Source organism: Prinia subflava, chromosome 28 (genome assembly GCF_021018805.1).
Source record: "Prinia subflava isolate CZ2003 ecotype Zambia chromosome 28, Cam_Psub_1.2, whole genome shotgun sequence".
Taxonomy (NCBI): domain Eukaryota; kingdom Metazoa; phylum Chordata; class Aves; order Passeriformes; family Cisticolidae; genus Prinia; species Prinia subflava.
In genome coordinates, this window is record NC_086274.1 from 3,820,019 (window position 1) to 3,837,960 (window position 17,942).

The window sequence follows — 17,942 nt, forward strand, 5'->3', positions numbered from 1 at the left end:
TCCTGGAGGCGAGTGGAAAGGGTAGGAAGGAACTGCTTTCAGGAGGGGGAAGCCACAACTCAGCAGGAGGCTGGAAAAATCAGCTTCTCCTCCCTGCTGCTCTGCTAAGGCTACCCCTCTGTTTTCTTGTATGTCTCTGCCCCTCTATTCAGTTGCCTTCATATCTGTGTTTCAAGCAACCCTGTCTTGGCCCTTCCATTTGCCCAGAGCATGTGGATACCATTTTCCTCCTCTTCCATTTGCTGAAGAGGAACGGTAGAGACAATGCCCATAGGAGGCTTTCGTGTTTCTCTCAGAACTCCTTGATGCCTGCTGTTCTGAGATAATTTTCCTCTGACACTGAACTTGCCTTGCCTTTTTGCAATATGTACCAAGTTTGAGTAAGGTTGATCATTAGTCGAATAGACATCCATAAGTTTCCTAAAGTCTTGAAACTTTAAAAAACAATCTATTAAACAAAAATGTTCGTGTTAGTTCTCTAGTGGCAGTAAATTGCAAATACCATACTAAATCTGTATCATCTTTTATGCAGTATTCGTATTCTATTAATTTGAATTTACAGGATTCAGTGTCTTCAGTAAATTTACTTTCCTTGTGGTGTCCCCCACTAACCTTAGTGGTCTCCTGTGTGTCCAGGACCTGGGTACAGCACAGAAGATGGGTTGGTTTGGGCTTGCTGGACCCAATTGGCAGGGTGCATCTGAACCACAAGTGCCTGCTGGGCTTTTCAAGCACCTGCACTGAGCTTTGAGGATTGCTTGTTCTCTGAGTGCTTGTGCAGTCAGAAAATGTGGTTGCACAGCTGCTGTTCTGAATAAGCAGGGCAGAGAGGTGGGAGAGTTTATTACAGAAGGATTTCTGTGAGACCACATCTCACCCGTTCCTGTCACAAAAGGATCATCCTTTTTGGTTGTGTCTTTATGGAAATATCTAACCTAGTCTTGAGCAACCTGATTTTTTGGGAAACTGTGTTAAAGCCTTTGCGAAGAAGTCATTTCCCCAGACCTTTTCTGTTCTTAGCATCTTCCAAGTGTCTCAGACAATAGACAGGAACAGCCAAGTGATGCTGCTGGTTATAATTTGTTTTTATAATTAATTAATTATTATTCCCTCACATCTCTTTAGAATGAATACCACAACATAACGGCCGAGCAGAATTTTTTGAAGAAGCTAATAGACAAGAACTTTGTGGTCAATTTGACGTGAAAGCTGAATGGAAAATACAAAAAACAATCACTATTTTCAAGATTTGAAAATTTTTATTTTTTGTATGACATTTTTATTTTTTAAGTGCAGCATAACTGTTTACTGTTTAAAGGAGTCCAGAAACCTCATCAAAGCAAAAGCTTCTAAGCCTGAGGGTAATGGACTATTGCAAACAGAGTTAACTGAATTTCTGTGAAGCTATTTAATAGTGGAAAAACCATGAAACTTTCAACTGAAAGTATCAGGGATATATAAAAATGTGATGCGCATCACTTACTTATCAGTGAGAACTCTTTCCAAATGATGAATTCTCTGGAATACTTCTGTTTCTGGTGTCCTCCAAAAGAGTTCTACTGTCAGGAGACTGAGATGACCAGTGTTCAATCAGTAGGTGGATGTAAAGTCGTGACTATCTGTCCTGTTGTATGAAAATGGCTTTAAAACTATGAACTATGCATCTAAATCATTACTGTGTGTTTTGGAGAAGGGGGAACGTACAGATTGCACAGGTTTTGCTCTGCCATACTCCTGAGGAGAGGATGTCCACCTTCAGCCAAGCAGCCACAGCTTCTGCACTGACCATCAGCTCTGAACTTCTGCTGGCCTTTGCCAAAGGTGAAGACCCTGTGTCTGGTTTGTGGAGATGCTGATGTTGACAACGCTTGTGTTGTACTCATTTTATGGAAAAATCATACTCCCTGTGCTGTGCATCCAGTAAATTTTACAGTTGCTGACTTGACTTAAAAGAAGAGGCAGTGTGAAGACTGAAGAGCTGTCCAAAGTACCTGTGTGTCATCCCCCAGACCACAACAGAAACACAAGCTTGGACAGAGATGTTCATGCCTGAGTTTAGAGTCAATGTTTGTTGGAGTCCTAGTTCTCTAGGACAGGATCTCATGTACTTTTTTGTTTGCTCCTCAAAAACAGGTGGATTTTTCCAAACGAGGACAACCTCCTTCCTCAGATGCTGTAATGCATCAATACAAGCAGGAATACTCCCATTTTTGGCAGTAGAGTGTGGTAGGGAATATCTAGAATGTACCTCAGCTGAATTATCATTTGGCATCTGTTTACCTCTTCTGTCTTGATATTTAAGTTTGAAGTGTGTGGCTGAACTAAATCATTTAACAGTGGGAACATACTCGAGATTTTAATTGAAATATTTAATGAGATGTTTGTTTCCTGTATTGGTTTGTCTCTGACAAGCCTGTGAATAAATGAAATCTGCCTGGGAAGGCACTTGACAACTGTTAAAGAACAATGTGCTGTTCCAGCGCTCTCACAGGACATCTATATAAAGTTTTTATTTTAATTATGGTAGAATTTCTGGAAGATTTTGCAGTTATCCTTATCAATCACAGCTGAAGAAAGCACAAAGAAGTCCACTTTAAAAAAGTCTTGGAAGTTGGTAGGAGTACCGTTGTTGCTTTTAAATAAAATTACATAGAGTGAGTATATTTAGGAGTAATGCAAACAATCGCAATATGAACATAAACCATGGTATTGGTTATTTTCAGAAGCTGAGGATTGCAAGAGTACTGAACAGGGTTTATTTTGCTGCAGCTATGTAGAGGAATAACCATTGAAGTAACCAAAGAGTCATCTTTCCTGTGGAGTGCAGTAGGTGTTTTAAAATAACCAAACACACACCTTCCCACAGTTCTCATTTCCAGCTTTAGCTCCTTGGCTCTGCCATTTGGGAATTGAGAGGGCAGTATGGTCTGGAGAGGCGCCACAGCTGAAGGAGAGGAGGCTCGTGTTTTCACCCAGTGATTCCTGAGCTTTGGTGTGTTCCAGGCAAGCTGGACATACCTGAAATAACTCGGGATGTCAGAAAAATCTGTGGTATGGGGTGGGGAAGGATGGAGGAGCGTCCCAGCAAGGCACAGGGTGTGCTATGGTGTCCCTTGCCAGCTGCACTCCAGCTGTGTGCAGGCTGGCAGGTGGGAGTGTGAGGAGAGGGGAGCGTGTGGGAGGTCCTGGGGCACTGCAACAGGTGACTCTGGTGGTGGAAATCGAGGAAATCACAATTTCTTTTCCAGCTGGCAGAAGGGCTCTTAATTTTTTTGTATTTATTTTTTCCTGAAATTTTGAAGAGGTCTTTGCTTGAAAATCTGAGCACAAACAGGTGGGGTTTCACTTAAGAAAGTAGCAACAGTATTGTCTTTGTCTCTTCCAGCATTTATTTCTCCTGGTTATTTCAGTTAATGAAAAGGTTTGTGTGTGATTCTGCAGCCTCAGACCTACAGTGATTTAAACTCCTGGCAGCAGTAATTCCACCTGAAGAAGCTGCTGTGGCAAAGCTTTTTGCAGACACAGCAAAGCTTGGTTCTCCAAGCTCTTGTTGTGGAGGAGCCCCTGGCAGGTCTTAGACTGTGTTGGCAGCCAAGGCTGGCAGAAGGGGGGAGCTGCCCCTTCACCCTCAAAATCTGCAGCTGCTTCCAGAGCTGGGGCCCCTTGCTCTCCCAATGGCTGCTGCCACTTTCCAGCTGCATCCATGGAACGGCTTGCAGGATGCAGTCCAGGAGGATTTTTTTCCAGGAGAGCTGTTGAGTTTGTTCCAGACACTGTGGGGAGAGTTCTTGTGATGGTGCAGGCTGCATCCCTCTGCTTCTCCACCCCTGTCTCCACTTCCAGGAGTGGGTAGGGAGCTTTTGAAAATGTGGTTATTTCCCTGCTTTTTTTCACCTCCAGAGATACTCTTCCCACAAATCTAAACTGATTCCTTCTCAAATTTTTCTAGTAGCTTTTCTGATTTTTGTGGGAGGATGGGATTTGGATTCTAGCTGTACCAGAACAAACAAAATAATGAGGGAAAAAAAAAAAGGCAGCTTCATGTCAAACAAATGGTGTCTCCCAAACTCTTTGTACTTAAAAAAAATCCCTTTAGTATTTTTTACTTTTGCCACATCAGCTTTTTGATCTCCCTAAAATACTGGGTTTTTAAAACAATGTTTGGTGTTCTCCATGAATTGAATATGTTCTCTAAGCATTTATCTCTATCAGCTGTTTCTTTTTATATCCTAATAAGCCTTCCCATTGTATGACTGACTTATTTTTCAAATTAAGCAGTATTTCCAGGGATATTTTTCTCTCACTTCTATGCTCCTGCCAGGGCTGTTGAGTCCACCACTGTTACTGCCCCAGAGTGACTGGGTAACATTTTGAATGAAACCTGTTCCCTCAGGATCAAGCCAAGAGCTGATGCTGCTGATAAACCATGGGGGGTTTTGTTTGGTTTTTTGGGGGGAAGGGGGGTGGGGTTATTTTGTTTGTTTTGGTTTTGTTTGTTGTTTTTGTTTTGTTTGTTCAGGGGTTTTTGTGTGTTTGGTGTTTTGTTTTGAAAGCCCAGCTTGCAGGCCAGTAGCTTTTCTCCTCAGTAATAAGCAGTGAGCCAAGTAATGAATTTTTCTCCCCACGAAATGTTTTGTAGGATCCTGTGTACACCAGCCCTGTTCCACCACCTGCTTCACGCACATCATTCCTGCCACTCTGCTTCGGGGACAGGTCGTGCCTTGGCACTAACTTCATTCAGACACGAGCACCCGTGTGTAGTGTGTTTCTCAGCAGTGCCCACAGTGTCTCTTCTGTCTGAGCACACATTTTCACAGGGGTTTTGCAGTATCCAAGACTTGACTTGGGGCTTTTAGAATAAAACAATAATGCTGACACCAAATATTTAGATAGTTTCTGAGTGTGGGCTGCTCTTAAGACTTTCTTCTTCCTTTTTTGCTGTTCCTGAAAATGAAATCTCTGCACTGAAGCATCTCTGTAAAAGTTAGCCAGTTTTTTTTATCATATCAGGAGTGAAGCTGCCAGTTTTGAATCCCAGGGTGCTGCCAGCTTTAATTCTGTGTCTGATAATGGTGTAATTCTGTAGGTCCCCAGTGTCTCCCATCATTTTTCTATCTGAAGTTGGATTTTCTCCTCCTTACTCTGTTCTTGTTCTCTGGCAGCCTGCTGAATTTCTAGACAGCATCACCTTACAGCAAAGGTGCTTCTGCATTTTATCTGCCACCCCTCTCAAAGTGCTGCACTGTCAGAAAGACACAGCTCTAAGATACCAAACTATGCACAGAAGAGGCAGGATGACACACATTGCCTGAAAGCTCTCTTTGGCTCAGCCTTTCAGGAGGTTCCTTTGTTGGGAAACTATTTCTTCCTCTGCTGTAATCATTAAGGGAAGTCACAGACTATTGCACTAAATTATGGATCTGAGAGTGCCTAAAAGATGTTACTAAATGACATTTCCAGTGACTGTGTAGGTGATAATAATCCAGAATCACAACTCGGTGTTTAATTAGCATGTGGTACTTCTTGTTTCCAATGCCATACTTCCCTTTTTAGTAATGCTCTGGAGGAGAGTATAAATACCCTCACTTTTAAGTGGACTCTGATTTTTAAGAACGTACAATGCTCAACATACGTTTTTGGTATTGGGAAATACTTATTTTATTTGCCGTTTGTCTTAAGTTTTATATGCCTTTAAAGTGCCACCTGTATTTTGATGAATTACAGTTGTTTCAAGTGGAATTTTGAATGCTACAAATGGAAGGAGATTATTTTCCTGTGAATAAACTGTTAAATACAGTGCCCTCAGACTTATTTTTGCAAGGCTGGCTGCCCTTTGTGTGAGTGTGGATGTGTGGGTATGCCCAGGGCCATTATTACTGGTGTGTAGTAATGTAAGTGGTGGTGTCAGATATGGTATCAAGTTTTGGAACAAACTTTAGTGCTCTGTAGAGCAAACAGCTGCATATTTTTGAACCTAGGTGGGCTGAGTTGTACTGGGGCTGGAGAGCTAACTCCAGGCTGAGTATGGCCAGAGCTGGGACATGCTTTTTGCAGACAAGATTAAGAGTAGCATCCCCGTGATCTGCATTTTTCGTTGTTTTTTTTAAATCTTCCTTATCTTACTGTGGACTGTCAGGGGAATGCTAAAATAAGAGATGTAGAATGAGGAAGATGGTGTGCAATAAATAATTCCAGAAAGTGCAAATGACTTTAGATAGAAAGTGAGAGCTGCTGAGTGCAGTACTTGGCTCACTATTTGTTTCCTCTTTGTGCAGTAAAAATGAGATGCTGAGGGCTTCTGGGAGTCCAAGGGAGCTTTGGATAACAATTCTCTGGCACAGTAGGCATTCAGTGCATTCCTTTCAGTATGGGCAGTTCAGGAGTTCACTAGCCTGGAGGAAATGCTTGTCTGTGAGGTGTGCTGGGGAAGCCACATCAGGAGAGCCAGCATCTCCCATCCTGGGCAGCCAGTTCTGCCTTTTCAGGCAGCACAAGCCCTTAGAGCAGCCTCTGTGGCTGGCTCCTTGGCTGCCCCTCTGCCTTCTCCAGCTGCTCATGCTGAGCAGTATCTATCCCCGAGGAAACCCCTCCTCTTGGTATTCCCCTAGACCCTTTTGTGCCCTCCTGCCAAATGGGACATTCCCTCTCTGGCCCAGAGCATGTTTTGCCAGGAGATGAGGACTAGAGAAAAGGGTGTATCTCTTAATTTTTCCTCCCTGTATCAGGCTGTCAGTGGTTTCAGAGAGCCCTTGTGGTCTGAAAAATGAATTCAGCAGGGTGAATGTTCCTTCTGATAGTTCTGAATGAAGACAGAATTGGGTTTTGGTTGTTAATTTTTAAAGGTATTTAATAAGATATTTTCTTTTCAAATCAGTACAAAAATTTTAAATACAAAATTATTTGCTTTTGACATATCTCATATATTCTGGGAACATACCGAAGTCACCAGTGTCTGGTAAACTGTCCGTCCATTCCTGCCACCATTCCGTAAAATTTCTGAGATAAAGCACCACATTATATCACTGGAGTCCTTAGTCAATGTTAGACTGCATTAAACTCTGCATTTAAATAATGGTAATGCCAGTTAAATCCAATCTTAGTTCTGCATGAAAGAATCTAGTTCATTTTTGAATCGAAAGCAGTAGCGGCAGCTAAAGCCATGGAGGAAGTGATGAGCACCTGCCTGTGCCCTAGTGCAGCAGAGGGTGAGTGCAGCGTGTGCAGGGACCCACGAGCACGGGCTGAGTGAGATTAGCACCATCGATGAGCAGACAGAGACTTCGGGCACAGAAGTTGCTGTCCTCAAGAACAGAGAACTATCGAGGCCTGCAGGTTCTCCTTGACAACTGGTAACGCATAAATAAGGACTGGAAAACAGCTTTTGGGTAGAACCAAGTTCTCGGATAAATTGGTGTATTGCCGCTAAAGTTAACTGGTTGATCTCAAGCAACAAATCAGTTAAGCAAACAGAGCTACTTCTGCTCCACCTAGTCATTGCGGAGCAAACTGATTCAGCTTCTGCTGAGTGGCAGAATAGGGGTCTCTTCTGACAAGCCAAATGGGTTCTTGGTACAAGCACAGAACTCCAAGTGAATTTATGCCACCCTGGAGTATTTCTATGTGTTGCCCAAAATGTCTCAAAGACGTGGCACAAGTAAATGGGGGAGATTTACCCTCATCTGCTGGAGCTGTGTGCATAGAGAATGGAGACTCCTCAAGTGCTGTGGCATTTGGAGGTGAAACCAGTGCCTGCTCGAGTCAGGGGTGACATTTTAGGTCCAATGACTACTGGAGAAGGCTCAGGGGGAATGGTCGTGCCATCGGGATTCCTCTTCCACCATAAATAAATTGTTCAGGAAAAAACCCACACCTGCAGGATTATTTTATTACAGGGGAAGGGAAATAAAAGTCTCCAGCTAAGAGAACCTTTGCTTGTCAGGCAGACCTGCTGTCAAAATCCAAGAAAACCCCACCCAGACAAATAAGCCACTCAAATTTTTAATATAATTGGAGACTGACCTACTCTGGTTTAAGTCACTGTTTTTCATCTCATAACTATGATCAATGCAACAGGAGTGAGTGACATACACTGATTTGAACTTTAGTACTGAATTACTGTGAATGAAATTAAGTAAGCATGGCATTGCAGAAATATATAATGTACAGCTAATATGTCCCCCTTGGGTGCAAAACAACTGTTTATGAACCTGATACACATCTTTAGATATGTTCAAACCTTTTTTTTTTAATAACTAGCTGTGCATACTGTTAAACTTTGTAATTTGTTGTCGTTTTGTTTTTGTACAAGATGGTCCAAAATGGTCACAAAATGCATCTTTTGTGGTACAAAAGTCTGAAGCAGAGGAGAAAGGTTTTGAATTTGTGTGTGTCTTGTGTGTGTGTGCCTGTTTGCTTTGTTTTACATGGGATACAATAAATACCCTGAAAAAGACGAGTGAACGTACTGCCCGGCATAGAGTCCTGCCGCCTGCTCCGATGGCATCTGCACGTACACCTTGTCCCCGTGCATGAGCTGCACCACGGCGCTGCCCGACGCCTGGTCCAGGAAGCCCTTCTTGTACTCGTCGTAGGTGTACATGAGCGGCTCGTTGTTCTTGTACAGCGCCACCCACACGTTGGCGCCTTTGCAGTGGACGTGGTAGGCGAAGTAGTAGACGCCGGGGATCTCGCAGGTGAAGATGCCGGTCTGCGGGTTGTAGTTCTGCCGCCCGTTGTACAGGAGCTTGTCGAACTTCACGGGCACCCCGACGCGGGGGAAGGGCGTGAGGAGCTCTGCCGTGAACGCGGGCATCTCGTAGACAACGCCGCCGGCCTTGCCCTTCTTGCCCTTGTAGCCGTAGGGGGGCTTCACGCCGTCGATGCCCGGCCCCACCTCAGGCAGATACTGTCCCACGGCCGGGGGCGTGGGCGGGATGATGACCGGCGGCCCGGGCGGCCCGGGCGGGCCCGGCGGCCCCTGGAGCCCCGGCTGGCCGGGAGGACCGAGCGCCCCCGGCTTTCCCGGGGGGCCCTGCAGCCCCGCAGCGCCAGGTTTGCCTACCCCGGGGAAGCCGGGCGGCCCGGGCATGCCTGGCTCGCCCTTGGCCCCTGGCAGCCCGGGGGGCCCGATGGGACCGCTGGGCCCCGCGATGCCCGGGATGCCCGAGGGGCCCTGAAGCCCCTGGGCACCGGGGAGCCCGGGCTCACCCTTCGGCCCCACGAGGCCCGGGACACCCGGCAGCCCCGGCAGGCCCTTGAGTCCGGCTTCCCCCTTGGGTCCTGTGGGGCCCGGCAGCCCCCGCAGCCCGGGGCCACCCACTTCCCCAGGAAAGCCTGGCTTTCCCGGAAAGCCCTGCAGGCCCGGCTCTCCCTTGGGGCCCACCGGTCCCGGTGGCCCTACGGCACCGCCCTCCCCTTTGGGTCCCGGGAAGCCGGCGGCCCCCGGCGGGCCCATGATGCCCGGCAGTCCCGGCTGCCCGGGCTCCCCCGGCGGCCCTCCCATGCCCGGCGGCCCCGCGTGCCCCTTCTCCCCCTTCGGCCCCAGGGGGCCGGGTAGGCCACCCACACCCCGCTCCCCTTTGGGCCCGGGGAAGCCCGGCTTGCCAACGCCGGGGAGGCCGGGGGGCCCCGGCAGGCCCGGCAGGCCCTGCTCCCCTTTGCCGCCCGGGAAGCCGGGCTGGCCGGGGATGCCGTCCTGGCCTGGTTTGCCAATGCCAGGCGGGCCGGGCGGGCCTTGGATCCCGGGGGCCCCTGGAGGCCCCTGCAGCCCCAACTCCCCCGGGGGTCCGGGTTTGCCCACGGGTCCCTGTGGGCCGGGAAAGCCAACCATGCCCGGTTTGCCGACCCCCGGCAGCCCCACGGGGCCGGGGGGACCAGGCAGCCCCGGCGGACCCTTCAGACCCGGCAAGCCCGGGATCCCCACCCCCTTCTCCCCTTTCGGCCCTGGGATCCCGGGGATTCCCGGCGGCCCCTTCATCCCAGGCTCCCCCTTTGGCCCCGGCTGCCCCTGCAGGCCCGGAGCCCCCGCTTTCCCTATGCCGGGAAGCCCGTGCGGCCCTGGCGGTCCTTGCGGGCCGGGTATCCCCATGGGCCCGACCTCCCCCTTCGGGCCCATCTCCCCTCTTGGCCCCGGGGGCCCCATGACCCCTGGCTTTCCTGGCATCCCTGGCAAACCCGGCTTGCCGATTCCCGGGTATCCTTGTGGGCCTGGTTTTCCTTTGGCTCCTGGTACACCGTGACCTGGTAATCCCGGGGGCCCTGGGGGCCCTCTTGGTCCAGGCTCACCCGGCGGGCCTTGCTCACCCCTCAGACTGCGCATGGGAATTTCTGGGTTGGGAAGAAAAGAAAAAGAAAGGGGAGAAAGAGAGATAAAAGGTCATTGCAATCACATCCTTCAAAAAACAAGCAGTTTTGAATTGAACGTGCTTTTTATGATGCCTTGCGGTTTTGTGGTAGACAGAGACAGCTAGAGAGTTACAGGTTGCTGTTGAGAATGAAGAGGATGTTATTACTGTTTTTCGTACTCCAAACTTCCATGCATGCTTCTGTTTCCACAAACCAATTACTGTGCATCATATGTAAAAGCTATTTGTGTTCTGGTGGTGTTTTCTACCTATACAATCTTAAACAGCAAAATCTGCATTTTTTTCCCATGTTGCTGTAGATCAATCTACCTTTAGAAGTTTTTTGCAGGAAACTTGGTGTTCTTGTGCTGTGGGAGGAATCCTGGCACAAAAGTGCTTTTTCTGGAGGGGCTTAAATTAGCAAGATCAATTAAAAAAGATTGTATTGGTAAGAAGTATATATATAGGGTCTGTCTGTATTTTCCCCAAGGCTTTGTTTCCCATTAGAATATTACTGGAAACCTGCAGCCTTAATCAGTATTGCTTTTTTGGCATAGCCATGTCTAGTTATGGCTCTTCTAAACACTTTGCAGAATGTTTGTATGGTCCAAACCCACATTTTTGTGTATGTGACCACTTATTGTTGCAGGTTAGGGTGGGGAAGTTACTACTGGGGTTGGTTGCTTTTCGAGCTGCAGGCTTTTTGGGTTAAGTGGAAACTTTCCTGTTCTAAAATGTGTGAAGAAGTGAGAGATTTGGAGAAGGACAGGAGACGGGGTTTCAGGACAAGAGTATTAACTGTTCTTTGGGAGGCAGAAACCTTCCCTCTCTGCATATGTTGTGTTTGATGCACATCAAAAATCTTTCCTCGTGAGATAAGTTGATTTCACTACAGCCAGTGGTACTTGTTCAGACGCTCCAGAAACGGGCCCTGAAATCTTCCATTTCCCTCGGAAGTCAGTGGAGGATGTGGTTAGCTGCAGCCTCAGGAAGGCAAAGTTACCCAGCCTGTCTGAAGTTGCACAGACACTGGTGGTTCTCACAACCATTTTATAACTCTGGATGTTCCTGGTCACCCTTTGTATTTTGGACTTCTTGTTTTCTAAAGTATCTTAATACTGTCCAAACTTCCTTAACTGAACAGGGAAAGTGCTTGTACGTGCAGACTTGTGCATTAATCCTCTGTACTTTCAGTGCCTCTGTCACACCCATAAATAACCTACAGAAAGAGGACTCCAGAGTCTGAAGAGCAATTGTATGTTTTTATCTGCAAACCTCAAAATCACAGGGTCTGGACAAATTCAGACAAAACAGTGATGTTCCTGTAAATTCAAATCTTGGGGCTCTTAGTTCTTATGTCTGGTTGTTGCTCTGAGAGTGGGAGCAGATCCAAACAGGACTCTGGGCCATCGTTTGAAACCCCATTGGGCGGTCTCCTGCAAACGGGTGGGATGACGAGGCTTTTCCTGGAGTTGAACAGCACCTGAGCACAGCTGTGCTGGGGGCTCACTGCAGGCAGGGCTGCTTGAGGCTGTGCTGCAGCCCCAAGGATCACTGTGGTCTTGTGCTGGTGACCCTGAGCTGCCCCACAGCTCCCGTGAACCTGTTTTGCCCACCTGTGGGCAGTCCTGTGGGCACAAGGAAGCTGTGCCCAGCCAACGTTCCATTTCCCCATGGCAAACAGGGCTCTGGCACAGCAGCCAGGACCTGCAGGAGAGGAGAGGGGAACGCTAACCTACCTTTCTCCTTCTTGGGAGCCATGTCCTTGCCGAGCATGGGCATCTGCGGCACCTCCTTCCTGTACTGGGGCAGGTGGGGGTACTCCTTCCCATAGGGCATGTGGGGCACCTCCTTGCCCAGGTGCTGCATGGGGATGCCCTCTTTGCCCAGCGGCATGTGAGGTACTTGTTGTCCGAGGGGTTGGTACTGGGGCACCTGAGGTGGCAGCTGCTTGATCCCATAGTAGGCACCACCTTGAGCAGACCTCACCAGCTCCAGGTAAACAGTGGCAGCCACTGCCAGCAGCTGCACAGGGAAGAGCAGCATGACCATCACCTGGGAAAAGCACCACAAAACACACAGTTGGCAGATGTCTTTTCGTGTTGTGCGTTCCCCGTTAGGGCGAGCTGTTCTCATTTTCTGCAGCAAACTGGACCTAAATGTCTGCGAAGTGGCCCTGGTTTGTGTGCTGCCCTGGAGGATATCCTGCAGCAGGCCTGCGTCTGGTATTGAGGCTCTACTCAAGCAGTGCTATGACAGCAAATGCCCTTTTATGTATTTAGTTTTATGCCAGCCCAGAGGTGCCCTCTGTGGTTACTCCACACAGGGACCTGCTCCAGTTTGCTGTGTCAGTGCCACAGCACAGCTTTGGGGAGCTCTGCTGCAAGCTCTGGCACAGGGGAAGAGTAGGCAGGGGATGTGGGGATTTCCTAAATGCGTTCTGCCTGAGGAAGCTCTGTTGTCAGTGCCCCTTCTGCTTTCCACAGCAATGAAAGCTCTGTTTCTGAGCTTAAATCTGTGCCTGGGATTGTGCCCTGTGGCTGCAGTTTCCAAGGGCTGTCTGTTTCTACAGGTCCTTGCCAGCTCTCCTCTTAGCTGGGCTCCTCCCAGAAGAGGTGGGCCTGCTTAGGCCACCACTGCTGCAGGCAGGATTAGCCAACCCCAGCCTTTCTCTGGGAATGTTCAACTATTTTCTACAGGTCTCCCCTACTGCAGATCCTGGTCCATTGCAAGGCAGCCCATCCCAGCCCCTCACCAGTCCAGCTAACACAACAGAATGGGGTTTGGTTTCTTTTACTTCTTTATCAGAATATTAGCTTGGGACTTCTTGTCCCACCTGCTGCTGGCTTTTCTTTTTGCAGTTAAGGGCATTACCATCAGCTGAGCAGCAAATAAGGCACTGGGAACTCCCCCAAGTAATGCAAGTTAGGGGACAGCAGGTGGTAAAAAGGGACTCTTGTGTGTTGGAGTATTTTGCCCCACAACCAAACATGCCATGCAAGTCGTGCCCTTTTTAAATACAGATGGCAATTGCCAAGCCTGATGGCTGTCACCACTGTCCCACTGTCCCTTTTTTCTCTCATGCAAAGATGCCTTGCACCCAACCTGGGTTCATTTTGAGGTCATTTCTGCATTCCCTATGCATTTCCAGGTCATTCGTGCTCCAGAGCTTTGCCAAACTGCTTGTAAGGATTTGCTCCCAGCAGCTGCTGTGCTCTGGTGTGATGAGGGTGGCCTGAAGAGGCAGCAAGGGCTTTGTGCCACCTGCTTATTTTCCTATCCTTCCCCAGCAGCCTGGCTCAACACAGGGGACAAAATACCTCAGTCTGTGGCAAAAGGGGCTCAGCACTGTGCCCCCGTGTCTGGGAGTGTCTTTTATGGGGAAATACTTTCCTTTGTGTGTCCTCCAGGTTTTGTGTTTTGCTCCTGCTTGAAGTTTTCCATTCACTTTGCATTAGCAAAACACCTGGGGAAATGCTTGCTGCTCTTCTAGGACATTTTCCCTTCATTTTGCTCTATGAGATTTAATCTCTAAATGGCAGTCTGTGTATTATCATTACTGCAGGTGTAAGTGGAGGCTAGATCAAAATGGTGTAGTTGAAACAACAAAATGGTGTAGTTGAAACAACAAGCAGAAGGTTATTTTCAACAGTGATCATATATAGACATGTGAACTACAGAAGAGATGGAAATATGTGTTAACAGCAAACCAAACCTTTTAAGAAAATGAAATACTATGAATAAACACTAGATGGAGCATATGTTGCACAGCTGTGTTTCTTCAGTCACTTTCCCTCCCAGGAATTCTTGGACCTAACCAGCTGCCATGTGGCAAAGAAAACCAGAGCCAAGATGTACACGAGTTTGTAAGTGCAGCTGAAGCCCAAGCACAGTCGCTCATCCTTGTTCAGCAAAGCATTTCAGCAAATGCTTCTCTTCCAGTGAGTTTAGTGTGGCTTTTAGCCCACAGCTGGCTGTGCTGCTGTGAGCTAGAGGATTAGGGCCTTGGGACGTGGTATTTCTGCTGAAAGCTCAATGGTGAGCTTTGGAGTGGGAGGACAGCCTGTGCATGATCAGTTATTGTGGCTTGGCCGGGCTGTGGAGACTGAACTAACCCACTGCAGCTTCATCTGCGCACATGGACCCTAGGCAACCTTTTTTTTGGGGGGGAGAGGCAGGGATATGTCCCCCTTCTTGTCTTTCTTGGCCTTCCTGCTCCTTTCTGCACAGAAGGATTAACTTGCAGCACCTTTGCCTCTCTAGCTGAATAGGGTAATGTCTGCCCCACTTGGCAAGGAAAATCCCAGTTACTGGAAAATCTGCAGTATTCTCTGCATCTCTCAAAGGAAAAGCATTATCTGTATGAAGGGAGAAATGCAGTGAAACCTTAAAAAATTATAAGATACTGGATGATACAGGACTGTTTTTGAAACCTACTAGTATGAAGGGCAAGGTGGATTTTGAAGAATGAGGTTATTAAATCAGTTTCTTGGCTATTTTGTTGTTCTGGTGGCCAGTTTGGGGGGGGTTGTTTTTTTAAAAAAGAGAACTTCAGTGGAATACATAGAGGGGGAAATAGGTAAAATTCCTTTGGATGAGATCTTCTCCTTGTTTTTATTACAAAACACGGGCTTTGTGTGCGAGTGGGAGGTATTTGAAATAATTGAAAAAACTTTCCTACGGGGAGACACCAGCCTGCCTGCAGCCCAGGGTGAACTCGGCCTCCTGCTGCTTGCGCCAGGCGGGCCTGGCCCTGCCAAGCGTCCACCACACACCTGCACTGGAACAGGCATGGCCACGAGGAACACGAGGTGGTTCTGTGTCCATGGAAATTCTGAGGGAGATCAGGCAAGACTTGTAGAGATAGGAAGGCTCCAGAGAAGGAGGTGATCTCACCACATCTGTGTTTCCTGTAGTGCTTTTTGACTCATCCATAACCCAACCAGTGTGGCCTGGAAATGACAGATTGCTTCTCATCTATTGATTTTGGCTGGGGCCGGTGCCTGTGGCTTGCTGAGGTGGAAGGTGGGGGTTTATTTACTGAACAACCTTGGGCTGGATGGGACTTGGCTGACATCTTTGTGGGAGGAGGTCAGAGCCTCCCCTGTGGCCTCGGGAGCTGTCTGGGGCTCGGGATGTGCCGCAGGTACTGGAGACGCAGCCTGTGTTCGGTACTGTCTGCCCAGCTCGTCTCCCCCTGCTCCCAAAGGAAGGAGGGATCAGACAAAATTAGTCTTGATGAGAAATGTGGTAGAGTCGTGTGCTGCTGTGGATTACTGCTGTCAGATACCATCACTACAGGGTAAAACTGCCCAGGAGCATGAGGGATGCCGGGGGTAGTCCTTCAGAGTTTGCACTCATTGCCTCTCGTCCTACTCAGCTTCTCTAAAAAGTTGTTTATGCACTGAGAGAAGTTGAAGGTGTGTTTTTTCTGCCTTGCTGTTTGTTTCTGAATGCCTGGGTGCATGGCTCTAGTTTGAAGACCTCACTAAGAAACCCCTAGCATCTTTAAACACCTAAACTACTGAAAATCTTGCTCTTGGTTTTCCAAAGAAGCCTGTAGATACTAAATGTTGGACAGGTCCTCCAGAACTTCTGAACAGCAAAAGGAGATGCTTTCCCAGTGGTGACAGAACTCAAGCAAAATGGAATGAGGAGGAGAAAAACCTGTGTTGAAAATGCAGCCAGTATAAGACTTCCGACCCTCTTCACCCAAATCCCAGCAATTTAGGGATCACCTCCAAACCCATTCACGTAATGCTATCTGATGTGCTTCCCAAGGTGACTGTTGGTGGAGCAAGAATTTGGCTTTGGATTGGGATTTTCCAGTGTTTTTGTCAGAAAGCAAGAGGAAGGTGTCTGTGTATTTGTGGCAGGTAAATAAAGGTGCATGTGTGAAGCCTTTAGAGAAGCCAAGGGCTTGGAGAAAGCAAAGTTCTACTGTAACTTTGGATGCTGGAAGGAAGATAGAGGAGAGGAGCCATTGAGCCTTCTCACCATGTGACATGTCATTTTGCAGCAGTCATTCAGATAAAGCCACAAGAAACATTTTGCTTTACCTAGGTTGGAACAAAACACTTGAGGGTGAAGGAACATTATCCTAAACCACAGTGTTCAGTTGCTTGTGTGTGAAGAAGGCATCTGGTTGTCTCTGTGGGTGAGAGAGAGTCCCTGAAAAAACACATTTTTACAGGCAAAGCTTCAGTGAGAACATTTCTCAATAATCTCTTTGGTAGAGCCGTTCTCCTGAGAAAACTAGAAAGGACCTTCCTCCGGCTATTTGAGTTTGTCAGCAAAAACAGGAGACATAACAAAATGTACCAGCAGTCATAATTCTTAAATTGGTGTGAAGAAATAGTGGCTGGTTTAGCCTAATTATGTAAAGAATGTATGGAAAGAGTGATGCCCATCCACTTGAGACTTGAAATCAAAGGTGGTCTTGCAAAGAGTGGAAACTAGACCTTGATTTATTGGTTCTTACAGGAAAGCCATCACTCTGCAACCAACGTTGGGCTGTCTTGGAACTTCAAAGATACTCACCCAAAGACTACTCCCATGGGCCTAATTTACCGGCCCTTGCTTTTGAATTGCTGTATTTCCCAAAGAGCCATAAGGCATGAGTAGATCTCAGTGACCTGAAGTGTTTTCCCTGCAGTCCCTTCCACAGGGACTGCCTGAAGCTGCAGTTCCCCCCTGCACTGGGGGATGGCCTTGCTAGTGCTCTGGTTTCCACATGGAAAATGACTGCTGCAAAATAAAAATCCTTGTGACCCTGGAGATTTTTGTTCCCAGAAGAGTGCTAGTAAAAAGAAAGATGATAAAAAGCTAAATTCTCCAGGGTGTTTTTGTCTTGAGATCAGAAGTGGTTAGGGTGACTTCTGGGGTGACCTTGATAACACCTCATATTACCGAGAATCTGCAGTGGTGTATCCAGGGATGGCTCCGCTGTTGGGGACAGGAGATCCAATCCCACAGGAACATGACAGACCTCACTGAAGTGTCTGTCATACAGACACATGCAGGACCAGTATAATGCAATGGAAATGGCAGACAGAGTGTTGAGGTGCACAAGGAGCAGCCCCACTGCACTGCAGAGGGCTGGTGGTGAGGTGCACAGCCGCTCGCCCGGGTTTTCCACTGGCTGGCCCCGGTTCGTACACAGGGCAGCTCACGGGACCTCACAGAAGAGCTTGCAAGGAAGAACTGAGGTCCTCACAAAGTGATAGCAGGGGTTTTTTTTCTGTTTTCATTTTTAGTGCTACTTTGTGACAAGTACCTGTCCTGTCCCTGTTTTCTACAATATGCATCCCTCAAACCACTGGGTTGTGCTTGCAAACGTGGTGGTGTGCACATGCCCACCACATACATGCTTTTCTTAAGGTGTCCACCACATGAAAAGCATTGGATTAAGCACTGAGTTTATAAATTTGGGGTGAGGGTGTTGGCATTTGTAAACTAATTCTGTTAGCTAGCTACCTTTTTTGGAAGAATTCTCAGCCTTACTGAGGCTTTAGTTCCTATAGTGAACTTAGCTATTCCTATCCAGTGAATAGCTGTGGTGCCTTCATGGGTGGGGTGTTTTCAGATGTGAGAATCAAG

The 17,942-nt window shown here is 47.8% G+C and overlaps 2 protein-coding genes across 17 annotated transcripts in view; one reads left to right on the forward strand and one right to left on the reverse strand.

Annotated features, from left to right (window-relative positions):
- Positions 1-5,796, forward strand: part of ST3GAL6 (ST3 beta-galactoside alpha-2,3-sialyltransferase 6) — a 55,138-nt gene extending 49,342 nt beyond the window's left edge. For all 16 annotated transcript variants that reach the window (XM_063419957.1, XM_063419958.1, XM_063419960.1 and 13 more), the window contains one exon: positions 1,126-5,796. In XM_063419957.1, the coding sequence (XP_063276027.1) occupies positions 1,126-1,206 (81 nt within the window). In that variant the 3' untranslated portion in view covers positions 1,207-5,796. The remainder of the gene's footprint in view (positions 1-1,125) is intronic.
- A 1,024-nt stretch (positions 5,797-6,820) lies between these two features.
- The window catches only part of COL8A1 (collagen type VIII alpha 1 chain), an 86,201-nt gene continuing 75,079 nt past the window's right edge, over positions 6,821-17,942 (reverse strand). Inside the window, exons 4-5 of the mRNA XM_063419952.1 lie at positions 12,083-12,398; positions 6,821-10,326 (exon numbers count right to left, since the gene is read on the reverse strand). Coding sequence (XP_063276022.1) covers positions 8,420-10,326; positions 12,083-12,395 — 2,220 coding nt within the window. The 5' untranslated portion in view covers positions 12,396-12,398 and the 3' untranslated portion in view covers positions 6,821-8,419. The remainder of the gene's footprint in view (positions 10,327-12,082; positions 12,399-17,942) is intronic.